At 44.4% G+C, this 22646-nt stretch overlaps 1 protein-coding gene across 1 annotated transcript in view; it reads right to left on the bottom strand.

Annotated features, from left to right (window-relative positions):
* TAF3 (TATA-box binding protein associated factor 3) overlaps positions 1 to 22646 on the bottom strand; it is a 181823-nt gene that overhangs the window by 32798 nt on the left and 126379 nt on the right. Inside the window, exons 3-4 of the mRNA XM_042944822.1 lie at positions 13234 to 15059; positions 2925 to 3007 (exon numbers count right to left, since the gene is read on the bottom strand). Of these exons, the coding sequence (XP_042800756.1) occupies positions 2925 to 3007; positions 13234 to 15059 (1909 nt within the window). The remainder of the gene's footprint in view (positions 1 to 2924; positions 3008 to 13233; positions 15060 to 22646) is intronic.

Below are 22646 nucleotides of genomic sequence, written 5' to 3'. Positions count from 1 at the left end.
CATCAACACAGTCCAGGCGGCCGTGCCTGGGGAAGCGCGCACCTGCTCGACCGCGAGGCGGGCCCGGGCCTGGGCCGTCTTCGTATGTGCCTCACGGTGCCGCGTCTCCCGGCCATTCTGCTCACCAGCCTCACCGTGCGGACACCGGGGTTTCAGGGTTAGCGATCCGCTTCCACCTCCGTTCCTGACTGAGGGCAACGCTGCGTGCCCCTCACCGGGGGGCGTGTTAAAGGCAAGTGCAGTCCCTGCAAAGTCACCCTGAACGTCCACGCTCTCTGGCGGAGGTCCTGGACTTCCCGTAGGTTCTTTAGAATACAGGCTCCAGGCACGTTACAGAAAGGAAAAAACAAGGGACCGCGGTCTTGCCTCGAGGAACAACAACAGAGGACGGAGGAAATACTCTAACCTCAAAGTACTTTCCCAGATCAAGGGCAGAAGACCTTCCTCACTTAGGAAACTTTAGAAACTAAACGTTGTCTTCAAGATCTTCCACTGAGAGGGTATAATTTGAGCCCTGTAAAGCTTTTCCCTTTGCCCATAATTTCAAAAGGTTCTATCCTCTGCCTGTTCCTCGGCAATAAACAGCCCCTTCCCCTGGACTATTTAGACCCCCCTTTCCGCATCCTACTCTGCTCGTTAACTTCACTTCAAAAGTGCGCTAGAGCCCCAGGTGCGCACAAACTGAGTGAAGGCACATTTGTACGAATCGACTTCCTCTCTTCCGTTATGGCCGTGGAATAAGCCACGTACCCTTATGCTACAACAATAAAAGATCACTTTTAATTTCATACAATTTTCATGTGTCATAAAATACTCTTAAGTTTTTCCAAGCTTTCTTGGCTTGCGCGCCACACGAAAACTGGTTTGGTTCATGGGCCACAGTGGGCTGATCCTTGATTTGGATTAAAAAAAAAAAAAAAAAAAAAAAGAAAGAAAAAGGCTCTTTACTGATTAAGATACATTTTACATAAAATCCTATTACTAGGTGACACGGGCTTCTTTTTCTCTCTTATTTTAAAATGTAATCTATTTCACTGAATTTATTCCTTTGTTCATTATAAGCACTTCCTTGTGCCTGACTCTGGCCAAATGACTAATTATTCTTATAACACGGGGGTTATTTACCTAAATATCCGAAGGTTCGCATATTATATAATAATGTTATACTGTCATGGGCAATTTGTCTGGAATGTTTGAGTATTACAATTTCCCTAATACTGGACAATCTGTTCCAGGGTAACAGGATCTATTTTTCATATTTCACAATATCTTAAGTGTATGAGTGGTTTATTGAGAGGAGAAAAATAGTCAACAGAATGAATGAAAGATGCTCAAGGGTGGATGAAATGAATATTATTATCAAAGTCTTTCTACAAACCTTAAAGGGATTGAGCAAGCCGAACTCTTGTGGAAGTAAAGATTAAGTCATGGTGAGTTACTGAGAAAATAGTAATAAATGTGAACTAGTAAGAGAAGAGTATTTGTTGAATGATAAACAAGAATATCTTGCCCGTAGAGGAATGAGCCCAAATACAGAATTTTCACAACGATGGTATCAGTAGCTACTTTGGTTGGGCCTCCTTGCTCATCAATCAGCCTTCTGTCCTCCACTGGTTGAGGGAGGAGGGCATTATTCAAATTTTTGTAGTTAAAATAGAGAGCATGGGGTATAAGAGTATCTGGTTTAAAAAAAGGACTGAATCTACAGTATTTTTGTGATACTGTCTAAACTCGTCAGTAACACTACCACCCACTGTCTAGGTTCCTACTGATGAAACCAAAAAGGGTGGAAATTATGCGGATAATTTAGGTAAGAAAAGGATGAACTATTTTCTTCCTTCAATCTTCAAAAGAACATACACTTTCCTAGAAGATCACATTTGCCTCTATACTTCCGTTCATAATAATGATACTGGACTTTTTCAGTGAATTACATTTGGAATCAGCAGGAGCAGCATAAAACACACACAAACTGTTAAGAAAGAATGAACCACTGAGAACACAAAGCATATTTTCTGTTGCCTACTCTACCTACTATATAAGTTCATGGCTCCTACTCTCATTATTATGGCTAAAATCTGAATGACAATTAAATGCCCTGTAAGCCTATTTTCTACACAATATTTGATTGTTTGCAATTTAAACGAATCCATTTTCAGGCGTAAAAAATAAGGTTGTAAACTAGTACTTATAGCTGATGCAATTCATTTAAACGACATACAGAATGATTTTTAGAAAAAGAATAGTTTTTACCATAATTTACAAAAATAGACCGATGTTTTATCACCTTATTAAAATCACGTAAGAGTGTTGTAGACCTTAATTCATATCTTAAAAATGAATTAAAAAAAACCCAGCCAACTAAATTTACTTTAAAGAAGGGTGAGCTGATAGGATGATCCGGTGAAAATTAAGACCAACAGTGATCATGGGGTTTACATTTCCAGTTCTCTCTTAAACAAACAAACAAACAAACAAACAAGCAGATAGTTAAGACTTCACCAAGCCTTTGGGTGGCAGTATCTTTGTTTTTAGGTACAGAATAAAACCATGAGACTCTCCGTTCTTTGTCACGGTGATTAAGAATGACTTGAGAAGAGGGATACGACAGTGAGCGCATCCAGTATATCCTTTCTCCCTTTTCAGATAACCAGGACCTTCAGAATTACGCAGACCCCACGTCATGTCTTCCGAAAAGGGAAAAAGAACAAGAAGGGATCCTGGATGTCGAAGAAAGCAATAAGCATTTACTCTGAGGAAGAAACCAATACAACTTGAAAAATGAAGAATTCTCAAAATACAGCTTTGACCCTCCACGTTCACACCTGGAAAAGGTGAGAGTTCTAAGCCCACCAGGAAAGAGCAGAGACGGGCAAGTTCGATTCCCTTCGCTCTAACGGACAACGGGCAACGTGCATACTTACATCTTGTCTTGGCCAGCGCCAACTCTCAGCGTCAGCCGGGGGATGACCGGACTGGGGGCGGGAAGCACCGGCTCCAGTTTGATCTGTTGGAGTTATTACAGGGGAGTTAAATGCATTTTCAGCGCGAGACCTCCCACCTCTTCTCCTCCTGCCTCATTTCCATAAACCTCCTAGGCCAGTCTAAGCCTCAAATGTGGCTACCATGCCAGAGGCAAGGATACTCTGGGTGAATTTTGCTTTTGCTTCTCAACAACTGAAGGCTCTCTGGCATCATGAGAAATTCCCCAAACTTGACTCACTTTACCTAAGCGTGGGAGTTCGTTCTTTCTTTCTTCCTGGTCGTGCTTAATTTCTTGCATTTTATTGTTAGAGTTTTTAGACATTTGGCAAACACTTACATCATTGCCAGACTTCATGTAAATAGAAAAAAAAATGCAACGATATCTCCACAATAGGATAAAACGCATCTATTTATGGAACTTGAAAAACAAGAAACTCATCTTAAGTCTGCGTTATCATATAAGAAAACGGAAATGTCAAGTGTACTTGCTCCGTTTTTTTTGGCTGGTGGCCAACAGATCCGAAATACTGTAAAAGAAGAAACATACACTAGGATTTGTAGTGAAGGCAAGGACCGATGGCTAAGTTGAAGATCTTCACAAATACTGGAGCTAAGAGAAAGGGGATCAAGTCTGATTATACAGGGGTTCCTCACGATTGGTGGTCTCAAGAGGCCATGGTAGAGTATTTTGAATGAGCAGGCTGAACAGAAGCCCCGTAGTTCAAGTTACCATCTATATTCTGAGTTTTTCAACAAGTGTTTTGTCGGCATTTTTGGTGGGACAGTTCTTTGGGGAAAGGAAGTGTCCAGGAACTGCCAGATGTTTAACATCCCTGGTCGTGGGGTATGGAAGGATGCAACATTACACTGCAAACCACTGAAGGGGAATGAATATATAACATAATGCTCGATATATGATATATCTCGTCAATCTGTTGCACATTGATCAAAGTTACTATGTTGTCGTGTGTTTTTACCTATCCCCCTTTTTTTTTAAATCCATTGTCACATCAAGATCCATGATTTCAGTCATTCTCTCTCTCTTTTTAAATAACGATTTATTTTGAGAGAGAGAGAGAGAGAGGTCACACGTGGAGGGGAGGGGCAGAGAGAGAGAGGAGAGAGAGAATCCCAAGCAGGCTCTGTGCTGCCAGTGCAGAGCCCGACGTGGGGCTCAGTCTCAAACTGTGAGATCGTGACCTGAACTGAAATCCAGAGTTGGATGCTTCACCGGCTGAGTCCCTCTCGACCACTCTCTTGAATAGTGTGAGGCATGTGGGAGGCTCTCAAAGACTGAGTTAACAACTGCAAGCACTCTGAGCTCCCTGCCCCTTGGTTACTTCACCATTTGCCCAGGATCAATCTAAAATCATCCTCAAGGGCACAGAGTAATTTCAAAGAAAAACGTAAAGATCATGTAAACTTGTACCATCAGAAACTACAATTCCATCTGTGCCTTTTATGCTCCCTGTGTGTCTGGACGACCAGCTAAGTTAGGTTAAGGGCAGAGACCGTGTCTGTTGTGTTTATCGCCACTTCATAGTGCCTGTCGCAGGCACGGGCATATAAGTGCATAGGAGACACATTTAAAGAACTTATCTGAAGCGATGACGTCACACCCTTACCTCTTCCGAGCCGAGACCTATCCCGTGATTTCCTTTCCTCCTCTGCCCCTCAAACTCCATAGGAAAACCCACTGAGGCCACCGGGCAGGACTTCTTGAGCCCATAACCTACAAACTTCTCTGCACCCACAACTGCACTCGTCTATGTCCTCCAGTCTTTTAAGGAAGCTTCCTTCTCACCTAGGCATCCTCAACTCTGCAGTTCCGTTATTTCCTTCTAGCTTGTAAGTGTGCTCCCCGCGATCTTAAAAGTCCTGCCTGCCCTTCAGCATCTCGCTGACAAGCTCTCCTATTTTCCAGCCTCACTTCATTGTCTGCCTTCACTTACTCCTTCCTCGACCCACTCCAATCCGCTTTCTGTCCCAGCCAGGCCACTAAAGCCACGCTCCCCAGACACCAATCGTTTCCCGATGTCCTGGTATGTTCTGCACTGCGGGTCTTACCACACCTCTTCCTTCTCCTCTACGATGTCCTGACCTTACTGGGCCCCCTCGCCACTCCTCACTTTCTTCACTGAGCTCGTCCACGCCCATGGTTTCAATCGTAGGTTTCACGTACATCATGCCTTCAAAACCTCCCTCTCTAGACTAGTGCCGCTGGAACCTATGACCGAGACAGAATATTACCCGAGCATTTTCAACTAAATATCCTGTATATCTCATCTCACCACATGGAAACTTAAACTTACCGACTTCCCTATACAAACCTGCGCCTCCAAATGGTCTCACTTTCGGCAAATGTCTCCTCCATTTGCCGGTGCTTTGGCCGGTATGTCCAATGGTTTTCCTTAAGGCCTTAGGGGACCAAGGGTCACTGGGGTGTGGTCAAAGCAAGACCCATGGGTGACTGGCTAGGGTTTGCATCCACTCCCCCCTCGCCTCCCCAACAAAGAGTTCCTTATGTAACCAAATCTGAAAACCACTCGTTTGGTCTATTTTGTAAACTATTACGATTTCTCTATTTTCCTTACCTTTCTGTAGTATCTGTGGAAGAACAGACAAATATATCCAAACCGAACATTTTAACCCACTTACTATTTGCCAGGCATCGTGGATGGATATTTTTCAGATGTTCTCATATGGGTTTTTTAACAAACACGTAGGGTAGGCGTTACCGTTTCTGTTTTACAGGGAAACTGGATCATATAGGAAGCAACCATTTTTCCTTTTCCTTTTTCTCTTCTAAGGTCACACAAACAGCAAAACTGGGATTGGATTCAGTTTTGTTTCAGAGAATGGAAAACTGCATGAAGTTGCTAAATTTCTTCAAACCTTCAGGGCCATATGGTCATAAGTGATGAGCAATATTCCACATTCCTTCAACCCACAACGCTGTTAATCACGTGCTTAATCTTTTCTTAAGCTTCATTTAAACATAAAGCTGCTCTACCTTGAAAAAAAATCTTTATTATTATTATGCTTCTTCACACTGTAATTTGGTGGATTCCTGTTACCACGCTACACAATAATTATAGCTCACACTTGCATAGCACGAAGTGCGTTCCATATTCGGGATCCGACTGGCTCTTCAAACTCTGCACGGTGGGTGTGGAAGGTATCGTCACCCTCGAGCACGGGGGACTAGAAGGATTAAGTGGTTTGCCCAGAGTTTACAAAGTCAGTAAATACACTATCTACAGGTAGGCCTCCTGACACAGGTAGGCTCTCCCATGCTGCCCCTTGACTCTCTGCCTCCCACTTGGAGTCCTTTTTGCTGGGAATGCTGACGTCTTACATGGAGCAGCTACTCGCTTTCTCTGTAAATGTCTTTTATGATGAATGACATATATTTGTGAGATGGCTAGCGTTGGTTGTAAAATATTTTTTCTCTACAGAAGGCTAACTAGTTTACATGGAAATTGTGGTTGCCGTTGGCCTCGACTCCATTCCACTCAACTGGCTGGGTTTTTGATGCTGTCTTAAGTAATTCGTCAGAGTAAGAGAATCAAGACATGGTTTGCTTATGACCGACTGTTTTAAAAAGTTAAATGGCACAACATGCAAAAACAAAACGAGCAAACAGAAACAGGTACATTTTGTGAGTCCAAGTAAAAGCTGTAGATACGTGCTCCGAAGACAAGAGATAGTTCGTAAACTTGCGGAATGAATGAATGATTCAGAACACGTTACCTCAGTTCCAAATTCTACCTGTAATGGATGATGCGGTGAGCACATCATCCAGGGACACCTTTGGGAGTTAAAGCGGGGGCTGGTATTTACGCCACAAAAAGTGTGTAAACTGCTACTGTCTCGGGCAAACCAGGACACCTAGTAATCCTACCCTACGAATACTTAAAACCTTAGTTTCATTCTTATTCTTAAAGAAGCTGAACTTAAACATTTAACTTAAAGACAACATTCAAGCAAGTACAGAAAAAGATTAATGAGGATGCTAATAATACATGGGGAAATACAATTCATACGGGAAATACAATTTCTACATTAAAATGTCATGCCAGACTTTGGTTTACATTAACTTTACCCAGGAAGCTCACCGAAATAAAAACAAAGACACCTCCTGCGTTCACAAAGTAATTTCTCGCGTGGGCTTTCCCAGAAATCAATAAGCTAAATGACAATTATCTCGATTCCTTAAACCACACGCCTCATGCCATCTTCCAGTGGCGCGAAGCCAAAACCTGGGGACGACGTGAGCGTCTAAGGGTTAAAATAAAAGCAGTGCACTTGAGAGTGAGCGGAGAATTGGGGCGCGCAGAGCATTTACAGTGGATTACTAAGCTTCCCAATCCACCAAAGAGCAAAGTCCAGTAATAGAAGACTCCTTTGTAGCTAACTAAAAATACATTGTCAGTGGATTTGTCCAGTTTTATGTATAAGCAATACTGCTTTCACCTGAACTAATACTAGTAGTCATATAAGCCCCTTATTGCCATGTGCTGCATTTTTTTTGCTAATCTTCAAGGATTTAGCTTCTTTGCCACATACCTCGGGGCACCAACTGATAAAGCTCTAACTCTCCATTTTTCCAGGACACCAGCAGTGCGGCCTTGCAAAAAATGAAAATCGCTCAAGAGATTTAAAGGGGAAATTTATTTTTAAAATCCTGACTTGAAGCAAAGAGGTGGATTTTTAAAAAGCTTATCTATAAAGAATCAGTTTAAATTTAAATTCTATCTTGGAACTCTTTCATGCATTCCAGCTTTAAAGTTTATCTTCTGACAGGGACTTTCTGCAAAGGTAATGGGCAGCTTTGTCAATATAATCTGGCCAAGTTTTTATTTTCTATTTTTTCAACGTTAAACTTCTTTCATTAAAAAAAAAAAAAATGTATGTGTGCTAGACAGGGTAGCAGCAAGTTCAGTAAATGCTACATCAGATCCCCATCTATGCTAATGTGTCAGAAAAATATCCAGAAACAGCACTGACGAAGAGCCAATGTTGATCATCTAATATTCTGGATGCAGAATTAGGATGGCTGGTAAGCACTTTGTGGTCTTTCTTACCAACTGAGGTCTTTACATTAATTCAACTTAGAAACAAATTCTAAATACCGATAAACTGTTTAAGATATGAAAAAGACAGCCAGAAGAAGTTCTATGGTGTGGTTAGGCATGACAAGTGGAATCCAGTAAGGACAACTGAAACAGAACGCAGGCTCTCATTAAGCGCTCACGTTCATTCACACAAAGACTTGGAGATAGGTGGCCTCCGGTAAGCGTCTATAAATTCAAACACACTCGTGCAAACGTTAAGCTGCTGGTTTCCTCTTGGAACGGACGGAGACAAGAAACAGGAAGGGAATATTTCCCCCTTTTCGCTGGATTATTCTTTTTACTGTAAACCCTTCATTTCACTAGTTAATCATGGGAGCTGATGAGAAAAGACTGGAAAGGAGTCCATCACTCTCAACAGAAGGGAAAACACTGAGAGCCTTTTGTTAAAGGCCAAACCAGTAAGACTGTCTGTCATCCTCCACATAATAAACTATTTTCATTCAGTAAAAGATTTTTGAGGGCAAATGCAAAGGGATTTGGGGACAGGTGAAAGAAACATGAAACATTTTAATTGTGCCTATTCCTGAAGTCATTAAAGCACAGAGGACCCCCACTGCTGGTGCTCTAAAATATGGTGGTCGAACAGGAGCTCCCTAAGGTCTCTTCAGGGACTAAACTTTTCCAAGATCACAGTTCACCTTACTCCCGAGCGTGAAGCCCTGTCTGTCCCTCTCGTCAGCTCCGTGGGGGTGACTGGCTGAGAAGGCCATCTTGGGTAACAAGCACACGGGCTTTGCTCACACAGAGCTGGGCCAACTCCCAGCTCTTCAAGCCAGCAGCTACAGCAAGCTACTCAACCTTCCTGGGCAGTTGCCTCCACTCAAAGCAGGAGCAACACCACCAAACCCTCCGGGCTGTTGGCAGCCAAATTCTGGCCAGGTCTGGCGCTCGTATGAGCTCGATAAACAGCAGTTACTCTTATCATTTACTATCTGAGTTAGTTCATCCAGTAGCTGATGTTCGCCCAAAACAGCATCATTGATCAGGAGCATAAAAACTGGGGGAATCCTTTATGGAATTTATGAGCTTTTTGCTGCAAGCAGATCTCGATCATCTGTTGGGCCCATCAGCAACATTATTGGTTAGTTGTAAGGAAACTCTGGAGAGTCATCTTAAATGACACCAACTGGTCTTCACTTAGAGTCTTCTATGAGAGGGCAGAAAAGGAGGCCTTTACAAGCCGAAAGTGTCTTGGAGAAGGTATGAAATTATCGTTTGTAAGCAGAGGTAACCCATACCTTATGCTGTATCTTGCGGTCTCTTCCGGGTACTGAATAGAGAGACAGAGGGAAGGGAGCAGAGGGCCTGAGGGGTTTGAAGAGGCTGGTGCAGAAGTAGGAACTTGTGGGGCTAGAATTGAGAGCCACGTCCGTATGCCTGCCAAAGCCCACGATCTTAGCGGGCCGGCACTGCGGGTTGTGACATCATCATCTTTTGGAGGAAACTCTCCCAGGCCTTCTCAGATCATACTCGAGAGCATAAAAACAGTATTGCCAAATCTGACGGATGGATTTTGGCTCCTGTCTTGTATCGGGTTTTATGTACGACTGTCCACTTCCACTAACAAATAATGAGACATCTTCTTATTTTTTTTCACAGCAATCCTCCTTCCAAAAACCACTTAAGATGCCAAGAGTAAATTTTAATTAAAGTAGTCCTGGAACATTCATCTAAACTTCAAAAACCCACAGTCACTAAATGAAGTCATGTAGTGCATTCACCGACAGACGGAAATGGACACTGTAACTGCTCCGAAATGTACCGTTACCTTCGTCACTGCTAAAGCTACCAGGGGGATGTTTGTGACTAGGCAGCATAATTGCTCTTAATACATTTTCCATAAACAATTAGTTTGGTTCTCTTTTAAAGAGGTGAAAGATCAGACCCGTAACCCTGACTGGCGTGTACTATTGCACGTAACGGGGAACAAAGACTGTGCCTAAGCCACTATATTTTGGATCACTGCCCCTTCTGGAAAGATGATCTTTCCTCCTGATGACGCACCACTAAGCCGGGGGCCTTGCACACATTATTTCAATTAATCCGTTTTTTATTTCACGTAGGAAAGTATCGTGGCTAAGAACGTCAATTATAGCATCATCTCACAGCCTGGGATGAAATCGCGGCTCCTGCTTACATACTTACGAGCTGTGTGATCGTGGGCAACCTGATTAGTCTCTCTAGGCCTCAGTTTCTCATCTTAAAGTGATAACAATTATGGTCTCTGCCTTACAGAGTTGTGGCAAGAAATTAAACTTACGTGTAGTGTCTACCTGGTGTTTAGCCTCCAGTAATTCCTCAGTAAATATTAACTATTACTGTTTTGCTGCTTTTCAACAAGTGTGAGTTACCATAAGCCCACTTTAAATAAAGATGGAGTACCTAAGGAGTAAAGAAACTAACAAACATGCTCGGGATCTTAACTCAGACTTGCTGGGTTCCAAGCCCGAGGCTCCTTCAACCTACCACGCCGATCTCCGTTCAATTAACGGTATCTTCACTGGTTCCTGTATTGATAAATGTGGGTGTGGTTGGTAAAAAGGTTTACAGGAGGGGAGATGTTTTTATCAAAAGAATGCCCTGGTTGGTGGATCTGGGCCAAGGTCTGTGAGGGTGGCTCCTGGGAGATGGTCAGGGTGAGGGCAAAGAAGGACACTGTGGTCCTCATCCTTGTGACAAGACATCTTCTTGGGGAGACTGAGATGTGCCTTAGTTTGGTCTGTGGATATGTAAGAGAATTCTGAAAGCCTATGTAACCCAATTTCAGGTATACTTTCATTCACTCCTATGGCCTGACGCTCGGGGAGGATTAAGTGGGGCTGAAAAAGCAGAAGTCAAGGTCTACGTTAATGTCTCAATTTCCCCACCCTGTCAGTGGCGTCTGCCCGGGCCGCGCGAGCTTTTATCCCTTCCTATCTGCACGAAGAGCTGAACTTTAAAAGGTGCCAAGGAAGAAGAAATAATTTTCCAACACCGTAAGCGGAGCTGACTCGGCCTGTCATACGTGAGTTAGCCGGTCTGGTCCAAAGCAGGAGCAAGCTCCAGGTTTCTACCTTTTACGGGCGGATTCGTGAAGAAATAATAACGCTTACCTTCACCATCAGCGTCCTCTCCCTTTCCTGGGCACTTACTTATGTGCCAGACACGGTACTAAACACATCTCAGATGTAATCTCCTTTAATCCAGAAAAGTAACTTGCCCAGCGTCTTACAGCTAAAAGAAGCCAGGATTTGAACTCAGGTTTAACTCCAGAGACAGCTCTGTTTATTCTTTTTAAAGACCTCCTAAGACAGCCAACTGCTATACATTTTTATCTTCTGTCATTTATCTGAGCCGTAACCTATCCAAAGCGTTACAAGGGCTCGTATTCTTCTGTCAGGTGAAATCTAGCAGGGAGTCCGAGGGACTTTTCTTTCCCAAGGTCAGCTAGAAGCTGAGGAAAGGCAAGGACTGCCGCTACAGATCTAATCCGACGGGCTCCACTCAAATTCTCAGTGGTGGCTGAAACAACTCCACTGACTTTCCAGAGCTAAGGCGGGACTGAAAGGAACGGAACCCTCTGTGCCCCGCTGAGGGCTCGCTCTGAGCTGCCCCCGGGTGGCCGAGTGACTGCCTTCCGCCGGGCGACAGAGCCCCAGCAGTAAGCATTTCGAAACCGTGAAGAGGATCTTGGTGCAGATGACCTGGCTTTTGCTGGTTGTGTGACCTTGATCTTGGACAAGCCAGTCTCCTCAGACCCAGTTTCTCGTGCACAGAGGGTGATGGCAATATACCTGCCGGACCTCAGCCACAGGTGTGTCAGGAGGAGACAACACGGCTCGCGGCAGTTCCAGGAGCTGCACACGAACCACATTATGATAAGATGACTATTAAAACGGAAACGGGAGCTGGAGCTCTGTGTCTGGTTGACTCGCTGATGTTCAGTTAGGAGTATCGGCATTTCCGTTCTACTTCTTTACATTTTAAGCATAGCCAAGGGGTACAGAAAAAGAACAAAGGCAGGCAGAAAAATGTGAGAGCTGCCATTACAGCCTGTCAGCTGAACTAATTTTTCTAGGTAAGTTTGAGATTTTAAAAAATTGCAGAAATACTGGTAGGTAATAGATCTGCCGGATGTCGAATACATCTTATCTTATTATGTGGAAGAAAATGACTGGGTATAATTTTCTGGCCAGCCTCCGAGAGGACTGTTTCTAGAAGGCAGGGGAAGGATCTCTGGGAATCTGTGGGGATGCCACCACGAACCCCGAGACGCTTTTTAAGAAAGTTTAAAAGACACTTTCCAACCATCCAGTCAAGCACTGTAATCCAGGGACCATGAGCTGAGGAACCAGACCATAGAGAGCAGAGGTCACATTCTGGGCCCAAAGGCTTGAGGCCCCAGTTTCTACAAAACCGCGGGATACGTATCGGCCTCTTGGGCTGTCCTCTACAGAAGCCTGATTTACTCACATCGTAAACTATCTGGGATTATATTCTGCCCACCAACCAGGCTGCCTGATCAGCCCAGGTTCTCAGAAACATGTCCTAATCTTATTAAAGCAGAAAACAGAAGGATAAGAGATGCAGCAGAAAGCAGTGAAAGGTCCTAACCTTAAACACTCACAACCACGGCCCACGGAAAGGAAACAGGAGTCCTTACCGAGGGGCTCCACGGGCCTGGCTGTCCCCTTAAAATAGTGCCACAGGGTGCGTGCTCTTAGGAAGATGGATGCTGTCTTTTCTGGGGGGCGGGGTAGCGAATATTCGGGCACAAAATAGTATGCAGTACACCTGATGATTACAGAAATACTATTTACAGATTTTTTTTTTTTTTAACTGGCAGGGATTCGTTACCATGCTTAATGAACAGAGGGGTTATAGTCTGCGATTATAGGTTCCTCCTAGGCTGTGAATTTGTTAACATGTTTCAGCACGGAGGGGGCTTGATTACAAGTTTGTGGGTCTTAGAATTAAAATTCGATTCAATTCCATAACCACGTTACGAATCTCCTCCCGGCTAACTTACGGGCCATCTGCCTCTGAGACGCAGCTCTAACTGCTGGCTTTTTTACCTGAGTTTTGCCACAGGACGGTGTTCAGACAGTGCCAGAAATGGAAAAGTGCTTACTTTTTCATGCTTGTGTTTCTCCTTCTCTTTTTCTCTCTTCTCTCTCTCCCGCTTCTCTCTCTCCCTTTCCTTCTCTTTCTTCTCCTTCTCCTTCTCTTTCTCTTTCTTTTTCTTCTTCTCCTTTTTGTCCTTTTTCCTCTCTTTCTCCTTAGGCTTCTCTTTTTCCTCCAGCAGTTTCTCAGGAAGCATGGAGGACAAGGCGGGCAGCCCGGCCGGGACCCTGGCGGCCGCCGCGGGGCTGAACACGGGCAGGGCCGCGTCCTTCGGGGGCACCACGAGGGGGGCCGCAGATGTTCTCAGCCTCTCCTCCCGCCCTTTGTCTTTAACCTTTTCCCGGTCTCTCTTATCTTTGTCCCTCCTGCCTTTGTCTCTATCTTTCTTCTTATCTTTATGCTTCTCTCGCTCCTTCCGTACCATCCCATCTTTCAATCTCACTTTTGCATCGACTTCCTCAAATTCTTTTATTTTAAACTTATAGGGGTCCGGCTCTTCATCTTTAAGAAATTCCTTCCACGGGTACCTGGCTTCCTTGCTGCTCTCCTTCTCCTTCTCTTTCTCTTTCACTTTATCCTTCTCTTTACTTTTTTCCTTGCTTTTGTCTCTTTCCCTCTCCTTATCTCTCTGCTTCTCTTTCTTTTTCATTTTGGTCTTCAGTTCCTTTTTCAACTTCCTCTTGACCTCCACGGAGGAGGGCAGTTTGGCTTTCTCCTCGTACACCTTGTGCAGAGGTTCCGGGGTGGGAGGGGAGACCGAAGGAGAGGAGATGTAGGGAAAGCCGGGAGGCAGATTTGCAGGTGCTCCCAGTTTTGCTTTCCGCACCACCTCATCGATCGACGCATCCATGGTCCACGAGTTGTCGGAACTGGAGGCCCCACCCGAGAGGGGCAGAGGGGTGGATCCTGCCTTAGGGACACTGTTGGAGGAGGTGGAAGCTTTTGGAGTAGTACATTCCGCACCTGAAATTCTCTTAGGGCTGGTAAAAATGTCTCCTTCGGATTCGGATCCCGAAGAAAACTCGAAAGGGTCTGGCTCTCGCTCGGCGCAAGCCCGTGCAATCACGGCATTGATCGAGTCGTCGATCGTTCGGTCCGTCACGACCGCCTTCTTCGGCTGATTCTCACTGTTGAGTTTGCCAGCATCCGGGGGCGTCTGTATTTGTTTTACCTGAAGGGTTTCTTTACTAAGTTTTTCACTTATCGTAGCGGAAGGAGTCCTGTTTGGTGTTTCGGGTCTGACAGGTGCTTGGGGAATATGAGTCATAACCTTGGGACTCTTGGGGCTTTTGGGGCTCTTAGAGCGCCCAGGAGACTTCTTCTCTTTGGATACGGTTTTTGGTGACCGAATAGGACTTCCGACCATTGCTGGTGACTGCGCAGTTTTAGGTGACTTAGTCTTCTGTCCCGGAGAACTGGTTTTAGTCTTTGCTTTAGGTGTAAACGATTTGGCTTCTAATGGTTTTGTGATTGGCATTTGCGATTTTGCGACCGGAGCCAACATCGGTGGCTCTGGTGACGGAGGGACTAGGTCTGTATTGTCCTGCACGTGGACCGGAGAGAGCATTGGTGGGATCTTTTGGGTATTGATTGAGCTGAGGGGTTCTCGGGCTTCCAGTAATACGACATCCAGGGTGTCCCCTTTAGTGCTTAACAGCCGCGGTCGCTTGATGGCAGGCATTTCCTCAGCTTCCGGACTATCCAACGGTCTCTTACCCAAGAAATTCTCATCATTAATAATTTCCTCCTCCTCCAGTTCATCGTCTTCTTCCAGGGGAACCTGCATGGCTTCTGCTGACGTACCCCCATCCGTGGGCACCTGCTCTTCCTCCTCTGGCAAGGGAAAAGAAAAGAGGTGTTACTGGAATATTTTAAAGATCCTAGCACATGAGAACAACGCTTCAAATGTGATTTCTAGGAAAGAAAGGAGCTTATGGATGGCGTTTAGAGAGCAAAGCGGTAGATCCTCAAGGATCTTCCAGACTTGCACGCCATCATTCTTTGAAGAGTGCCGGCCGGTGACAGCAGATATACAGACTGTCGGTCTCCTGCTTCCGCAACTCTTTTCCTGGCCTCACCGAACACCATCTTTCTCCCTCTTGTGTAAGCTCGTGCATGTGCGCCCCCCCCCCCGCCTCCCCCCACCCCAACACACATACATTATCTCTAAAGATCCAGAGATGGATTATTGTAAGACTCCTATCCTCAGAAATGACAAAAAGGCGTACCTACTTTTAGGACTCCTATAACAAATGTTAATTCTTGGAGTTTAGAAGACGCAAGTCTCCAACCTGGATATGATTCACCCACGGTTCATGTCTTCTGCTTTGCTTGCTGATGTCAGCACTTTGAGAGAGAGTGTGGTGCAAATGGCATATATCCCGGCTTTGCCATTAGCAAGACGCCGTTTCCGCTAGCATTCCGGCACTACGGGGCAACGGGCCTTGGGCAATCTCTTGACCCCCTCAGCCTATTTCCTGACCCTTCAAAAGGGACTAATGGCACTTGACCTGCCTACTTGACCGAGTTGCTTTAAGATCACGTTATTTCTTTCTACACGTACCAGCTGAGCATGTCACGGTTCAGCAGGGGACACAACGTATGTGCATAGCACAGGGAAAGTGACCAGCACCAGAAGACGGACAAAGAGTGACCACGGGTCAAACAGATTACTGCAACGCTAAAGACCTACGGAAGACTTCACGAATCAGGCAGTGCTTTGGATTTCCAGGGACCAGGAAGGGTGAGCACAGGGGGGAGGAACAGACGACAAGGAGGCGGAGGTGGAAACGCCAGGGGGGTAATCCGCCGGGCAAGCACGGTGCAAGTGGAGAGCGGCGCAAAGTGGGCCCGCTAAGCTTGCCTCCAGATCCAAGCAGCTTTGAATTCCAGAAAAACTAAACCATCTTTCCTCTGCTGGCCGTTCGGACCTAGGGAAGATGTTTAGACAAGGAAGAAAAATCTCAGGGTGTATGTGAACAAATGATTCTAGCAGGACCATATACGATGGATGGGAGGGACCACTATAATGGAGACGTGACGAGTCAGAAGTTGCTGAAATGATGTAGGTAAGCGACGACAGGGTCCGAACAGGAGAGTGGTAACAAGAGGAAGCAATGAAGGTAGAGGACATTTTGAATACAGAATGAACGGAATCTAATAAATGATGGGGTCAAAGGGTGGACGAAGGAGTCAAACACCATTTCAAGGCTCTGAGCCCCGGTGAGTGAGCAGCGCAGTCATTAACGGAAAGAAAGAAAGAAAAAAAGAAAGAAAGAAAGAAAGAAAGAAAGAGAGAGAGAGAGAGAGAGAGAAAGAAAGAAAGAAAGAAAGAAAGAAAGAAAGAAAGAAGAAAGAGGATTATTAGTTAGCGCAGTCCCTAGACACAGAGTCGGGTGGACAGTTAATGATGTCTAACACAAGACAAATTTGAGACATAACTACTGTTAGCAGTCCTTGAGAATGACACTATCATCCGTCCAGGTACCTGAGTCAGAAACGTCATTCCAGACCACTTCGTTCCTTTGTCTCCATTTCCACACTGCGGACACGATTTCCTACTGCATTTCCTTTAATGTGCTTTCCCCGCGGCTACTGTGGTTAGTTCGTTAGTTCAGATCCCCGGCGCCTCTTGTCTGTACTCCTCACTAGTCTCTACGCCTCCGGCTCCAGTCCCGTCTTTCACATTGCCTTACCGAGGCCACAAATCCGAGTATATGACTTCCTGCATTTTTTTTTTAATGTTTATTTATACTTGAGACAGAGAGAGAGACAGCACATGAGCCGGGGAGGGGCAGAGAGAGAGGGAGACACAGAATCCGGGAGCAGGCTCCAGGCTCTGAGCTGTCAGCACAGAGCCCGACGCAGGGCTCGAACCCACAAACTGTGAGATCGTGACTTGAGCTGAAGGATGCTCAACTGACTGAGCCACCCGGGTGCCCTCCTGCATTTCTTTTTAAAGCTTTTTTTAAAAAAGCAATCTCCATATCCAACATGGGGTTCGGACTCACCACCCTGAGACGAAGAGTTGCCCGCTCCACCGACTGGGCCGGCCAGGCGCCCCGGATGACTTCCTGTCTTAAGGACCTTTCATCGGTCCCTACTTTGCAAAAGGAGCTCCTTGGAGCCTGGAGGGTTCTGCGGAACCCCTCTTGAAGCACCACACAGTATGGGCTGGGTCCCCTATTCTCTATGAAATGGAATGGTTACCCGTACGGTTCTGTATCTTACACGCTGAGCTGCCACAAAAGCTTTTGTTGTGAGGCTACAGCAAGGTGAAAACCAGTATGCTAAAATGTAAAATCAACCCCATTTCCCCGGCACAACCTATATGGCGCTCCCTCATCTGACCCCGTCCTGGGCACTCTGCCAGCCCAGCCGCGTGGACTGATCTGTTGCTTGAGGACACATTGCCGTGTGTCACTTTCACAGCTCTGTGCATGCAGCTCCCTTTGCCGGAAATGCTCTGCCCCCTGACATTTGGTGACTATCTCCTCTTCTTTTTTTCACGTCTGTTTATTTTTGAGAGTGAGAGAGAATGAGCGCAAGCGGGAGAGGAGCAGAGAGAGAGGGAGACACAGGATCCGAAGCAGGCTCCAGACTCCCAGCTGTCAGCACAGAGCCCGACGCGGGGCTCGAACTCACCAACTGCAAGATCATGACCTGAACTGAAGTCGGACGCTTAACCGACTGATCCACCCAGGGGTCCCGGTGACTATCTCTTCTCAGCCTCCGATCAAATGCTCCCTCTTCTGTGACACTTTTTCTTAGCAACTAGAAGTGATCATCCCCCACCCCGTCCCCCACTTTGGGCTCTACTGTATTCTGGTTCCACAAGCAACAAAGAAAGTCTAGAATATTTACTATCTGGCCCTTTGCAGAAAAGTTTTCAGACTCCTGTCCTAGATTTACACTATTCAGAAGATTTGAACAGCCCCTTCCAACCCTATCTTTATCAAAATGACAAGAGAGACTTCAAATCCACTAACTGCTAACAGGCAAACATATGAAAAAATTAGAAGGAGGACAGCTTTAGGATATTCTCCAAGTGAAGGAATAAAAAATTTCAGAGTACTTACTACTGTTCTATTTCTAAATTGCAAAGAACCTCCTCCTATCTGAGAGAGGTTCATAAATCCCAACGATGCCAAAGCAGAGAGAGGAAGGTTGAGCCCGGGTGGCACAATGGGCCCGTGGAATATGTTGAAGTAGGCCTTGTTCTTCTGATTCTGGAGCTGAATCCGGATCTGGATCAGCTCTGGGAGGGTGAGTCCCCCAGAGAAGGCCTTAGGAGGACACACTGGGAGGGCAGAGGGAGTACTCTAATGAAAGCAGTTCCCAGCACGGGAACTCCTGGACTAATAGAAAAATAGTTATAGGTCCTCCAGATGAAAGTTTTTGGCTTTTTTAATTTTTTAGCTGGAACAACTAATTAGAGTTCAATTTTCAAACTACTAAATAATAATGCTGGCCAATAACAGAGATGTACGTTGTAAGGTTAACCCTGCAATCCTTTTACGAGAAGATTAAAACAAAACAAAACAAAAACAAAACAAACCCAAGTCGCCTCACTCTAATCTCTCGAAAACCGTATAACAGCGCAAGTCCACAGTTGGCATCTACAGGTCAAGTGGGTATCACTCTGCCATCTGCCCTAATAACTCTATCCTGCCATGAAAGCAGCCCAGAGCTGTTGGGGACACTTTTTCAGGATAACGGATATTTTACTAAGGGAAGCCAGCTCTGGATAAGTATTCATGTTCATGCTGCTAAGGTATGATAAGGAATTATTTACAAAACTGGTATTTTCAATTCTGCTTGTGTTAAAATCTGGCTAATGTTAACAGCGGTAAGACTTTTGATTTGATTATCCTTTGTGTGAAAATTTATTCAAAATGATGACACCTGTGACAACTGATCATTAGTACTGTCATTCTTCAAAGAATACCATAAATTATGAGATAACTTCTACACTTCTAGGAGAGGAAAAAAAAGATACTGACAATAAGAAAAAAAGACATATGAAGAACCATACTTAAAACCAGTATGGGAGGGAAGCTTTATTTAAAAAAAAATGTCAAGTTTCTGGTAAAAGTTCATGTCCACCATCAACAACCTTATTCTTCACGTAAATTCACTAAAACATAAATGCTGTAATCCAATCTAAGGAAAAACCCGCCACATTAAAAAGTAACTTTTCATTCCGTCAGAGGCTTTGCGTATGCAGAATGCTTTCGCATGTGTCAAAAAAGGGGAAATGATGGGAAATAATGTGAATGACTCGGCACAAATTTATCACCACTGTCAGAAACGCAACTTAAGAGAGATACTTAACTGGTAGCAGACTATCTCATAACAGAAAAAGAGGGAGGTGGAGGTCTCTCAGGGATCTCAGAGTCTTCTCATTTAAACAGCCAATGATTCCAAGCCAACATTTGATTGCAAAATTATTTTTAAACTTTTTAAAACATTTTATCTTAGAGAGAAAAAATGCATGAGCAGGGGAGAGGAGCAGAGGAAGGGAGAGAGGAAGGCAGGGAGGGAGAGAGAGAGAAACAGAAAGAGAGACAGAGAGAGAGAGAGAGAGAGAGAGAGAGAGAGAGAGAGAGAATGAATGAGAATCTCAAGCAGGCTCCACGCTTAGCACAGAGCCCAATGCAGGGCTCTGTCTCATGAACCATGAGATCATGACCTGAGCCGAAATCGAGAGTCAGATGCTCAGCCGACTGAGCCACCCACGTACCCCTTTAAGTTTTTAATTTGAAATAATTTCACACTTACAGGAAAGTTTTAAGAACATTACAAAGAACTCATGAATCCCCTTCACCCAGTTTCACCAAATTAACGTTTTCCTTCAGTGTGTGACTGACTGCAGAAAAACTGTCAAGTTCTCTCCTACTTACGTATCAGAGAGAAGATGGGTCCCTGTTAATGTCCATCTTTTTAAAATTTCACAGATGTAGATGTGAGTAAAGGAGATACTACAGACTGCACCCCAATTTTCCTCCGTTAATGACACAAAGAAGCCACACTCGCTACATTTCCCAGAGGAATAATGAGAAAAACATGTGTCTTTACCAAACTTCTCGAACAAAACATAAAACAAGGCTTAAATAAGGCCTGAACACACCCAAAGGGGTTTTAATGGGTTAATCCTAAACTACTATAAATATTGACTTAGAACAAAATATCGTTTTAACTAGAATAATAAATGCCTTTAAAGAAACCCTATAATCTAAAAAGCTCATGGAAAGTAGGGGAAAAAAAGGAAATTGTTTTCATATGGCATTGAGAAGCTTTTTATCTCATTCACTACACAGATGCACGCAACTTTAACATTTAGTGGCACAATCTCAAAACGGGCAGAAACTATACTTGCCTTTCTCAACCTTCGACATGGGGCCAATGAAATTCTGTCTGCGTATATTTCACCAAAAATTAAATGTATTTAAAACTAGATTTCTTGTGATTCTTTTTAGAAATATACATGCAGAAATTTCTAGCAATTACGACACAAACTTTCCTATTTTATTAGCTTACGCATCCTGCTGCTTTTGTAATAGTTTCCTTTTTTATTAACAAATATGAAAGGGTTTGCTTAAGATGCACATTTTTTCAAAAAATACCTTTCTGTCCATCTGGATACAAGGTGTATTTACCGTAACGTTCCTTGAAGCGACTCACTATCGCTATCACTCATTCATTCAGTCCTCATTCATTCATTCATTCATTCACTCCCTCGCTCATCTACTGAGTGTCTTCTGAATTCCCCTGTGGCAAGCACTGTGTCAGATCTCAGGAACAGAGAGTCAAATAGGACATGATTTCCTGTCCTTAAGAATCAACCACATTTTGTGGCCATCGGTTCAACTGCTGTGGCAGGGATCGGTGCCAGGTACGTACACAGCCCACATCCAGGGATACGAGCACGAAAGGCGATCTGGACTGATGTGGACTGAACCCGTCTGGCATCTGTTACCGGAGCCATGATTCCACCTAGCACAGCCCACGGACTCTCGCAGAAGAAAATATGCTCGCGTGCAACACCTAAGTCTTGACGTCTGACCTCTTACTTCTCGGAGCTGAAGATCTTTTTACTGGGGCCATCTCTACACGCAGATGACTATACAAGGCGGGATGGTCTCAAGGGCAGGACAGAGCTATTTGTGTCCCTCGATATTTCACGGACCGTATGCACCAGTGCTTGGCGTTCTGACCACCAGCAGTTGAAAACCGATGGGCAGACACAGGATGCCTGGAACAGACGGGACGAGTGGGGGTATAAAAACTATCCAGACCAACATTTTATTTTTAGCTCCAAATGAGGCTACAAAAATTTTTTTTTAAATCCCGTCTACATCCCCTCATACAGTATTTTTTACATTGTCCTGTCTATAACGTAACGGAAATTAGACCCTTGAAACACAACTCGATGTGTGTAAGTGGGTAGGTATTTTTTAAATAAACCTATTGACTTAAAAAAAACGGAAATTACTAGCAAAGACAAGACAATTAGGCAGTGACAATTCATATAGTACAACCAATCAATAACACAATAAATTAATAGCAGAGCAAAGACGATGCGTTATAAATACTTATACACACACCGACCTGTAAAAAAGCACTATTTCACTAACATTCTGCACAATAAAAAACGAAAATGCTATATAAGCAAGCCAACCTGAAATGACACCAAGTATTATAAATGGCCTAATCTATATGTTAATGCTGTTGTATCACATAACTGCAGCGAGACGGAGATAACAATATGACTTTGGGGTTTCTATGGCTACATCCTGGGCTAACGGGCCTGAGGGGGCCGGCTGCTGACGCCACACAAGCATTCTGAGTGCTTCTTTTTGGTTATTTATGATATGATTTATGATAACGACAACATCTCCTATTTTCTCTCCTCCTCAGGTACAATAAATTGCTATCGTTAATCACCCTTCTCGGTTCAACTGCGATCACAATAGCATAATAGGGCCTAGCCACGGTCACATTGTGGATTTTTTAAAAAAGAAATAAATACAAGATCTCTCCAGACAACGTCGATAGCTCTAATATTTTAATCGACTTCCTTTAAGTCTTTCAGAATAAATTCTGTTCCAGCTGAGATCCCATACGAGGGTGTAAGCCCTTCGTGCAAATCCAGGGCCACACGTTCACAAATCACTACCACCGTGATCTCCTCAAACTTGGGATAACAGTAAGACTGAACACTACGACATGAGAGCAACACACTTTCTTTTCCAAGGCAAACAATGGCAGGGTTTTTTTCCCTTTATCGATAAAACCGATCTCCCTGCTATCTTTTTTCTCCCCAGAACCAAACAAATTAGGCAAATTAGCCATTCATCTATCAGAAGGCGGCTCACAGAGAAAGAATAAAAACTTGGCAATCATTCGCACGTGTGTGAT

Source organism: Panthera leo, chromosome B4, assembly GCF_018350215.1.
Source record: "Panthera leo isolate Ple1 chromosome B4, P.leo_Ple1_pat1.1, whole genome shotgun sequence".
In the NCBI taxonomy this organism is placed as follows: domain Eukaryota; kingdom Metazoa; phylum Chordata; class Mammalia; order Carnivora; family Felidae; genus Panthera; species Panthera leo.
The sequence above is the reverse complement of the archived record's forward strand: the minus strand, read 5'-3'. Positions and strand labels throughout refer to the sequence as shown.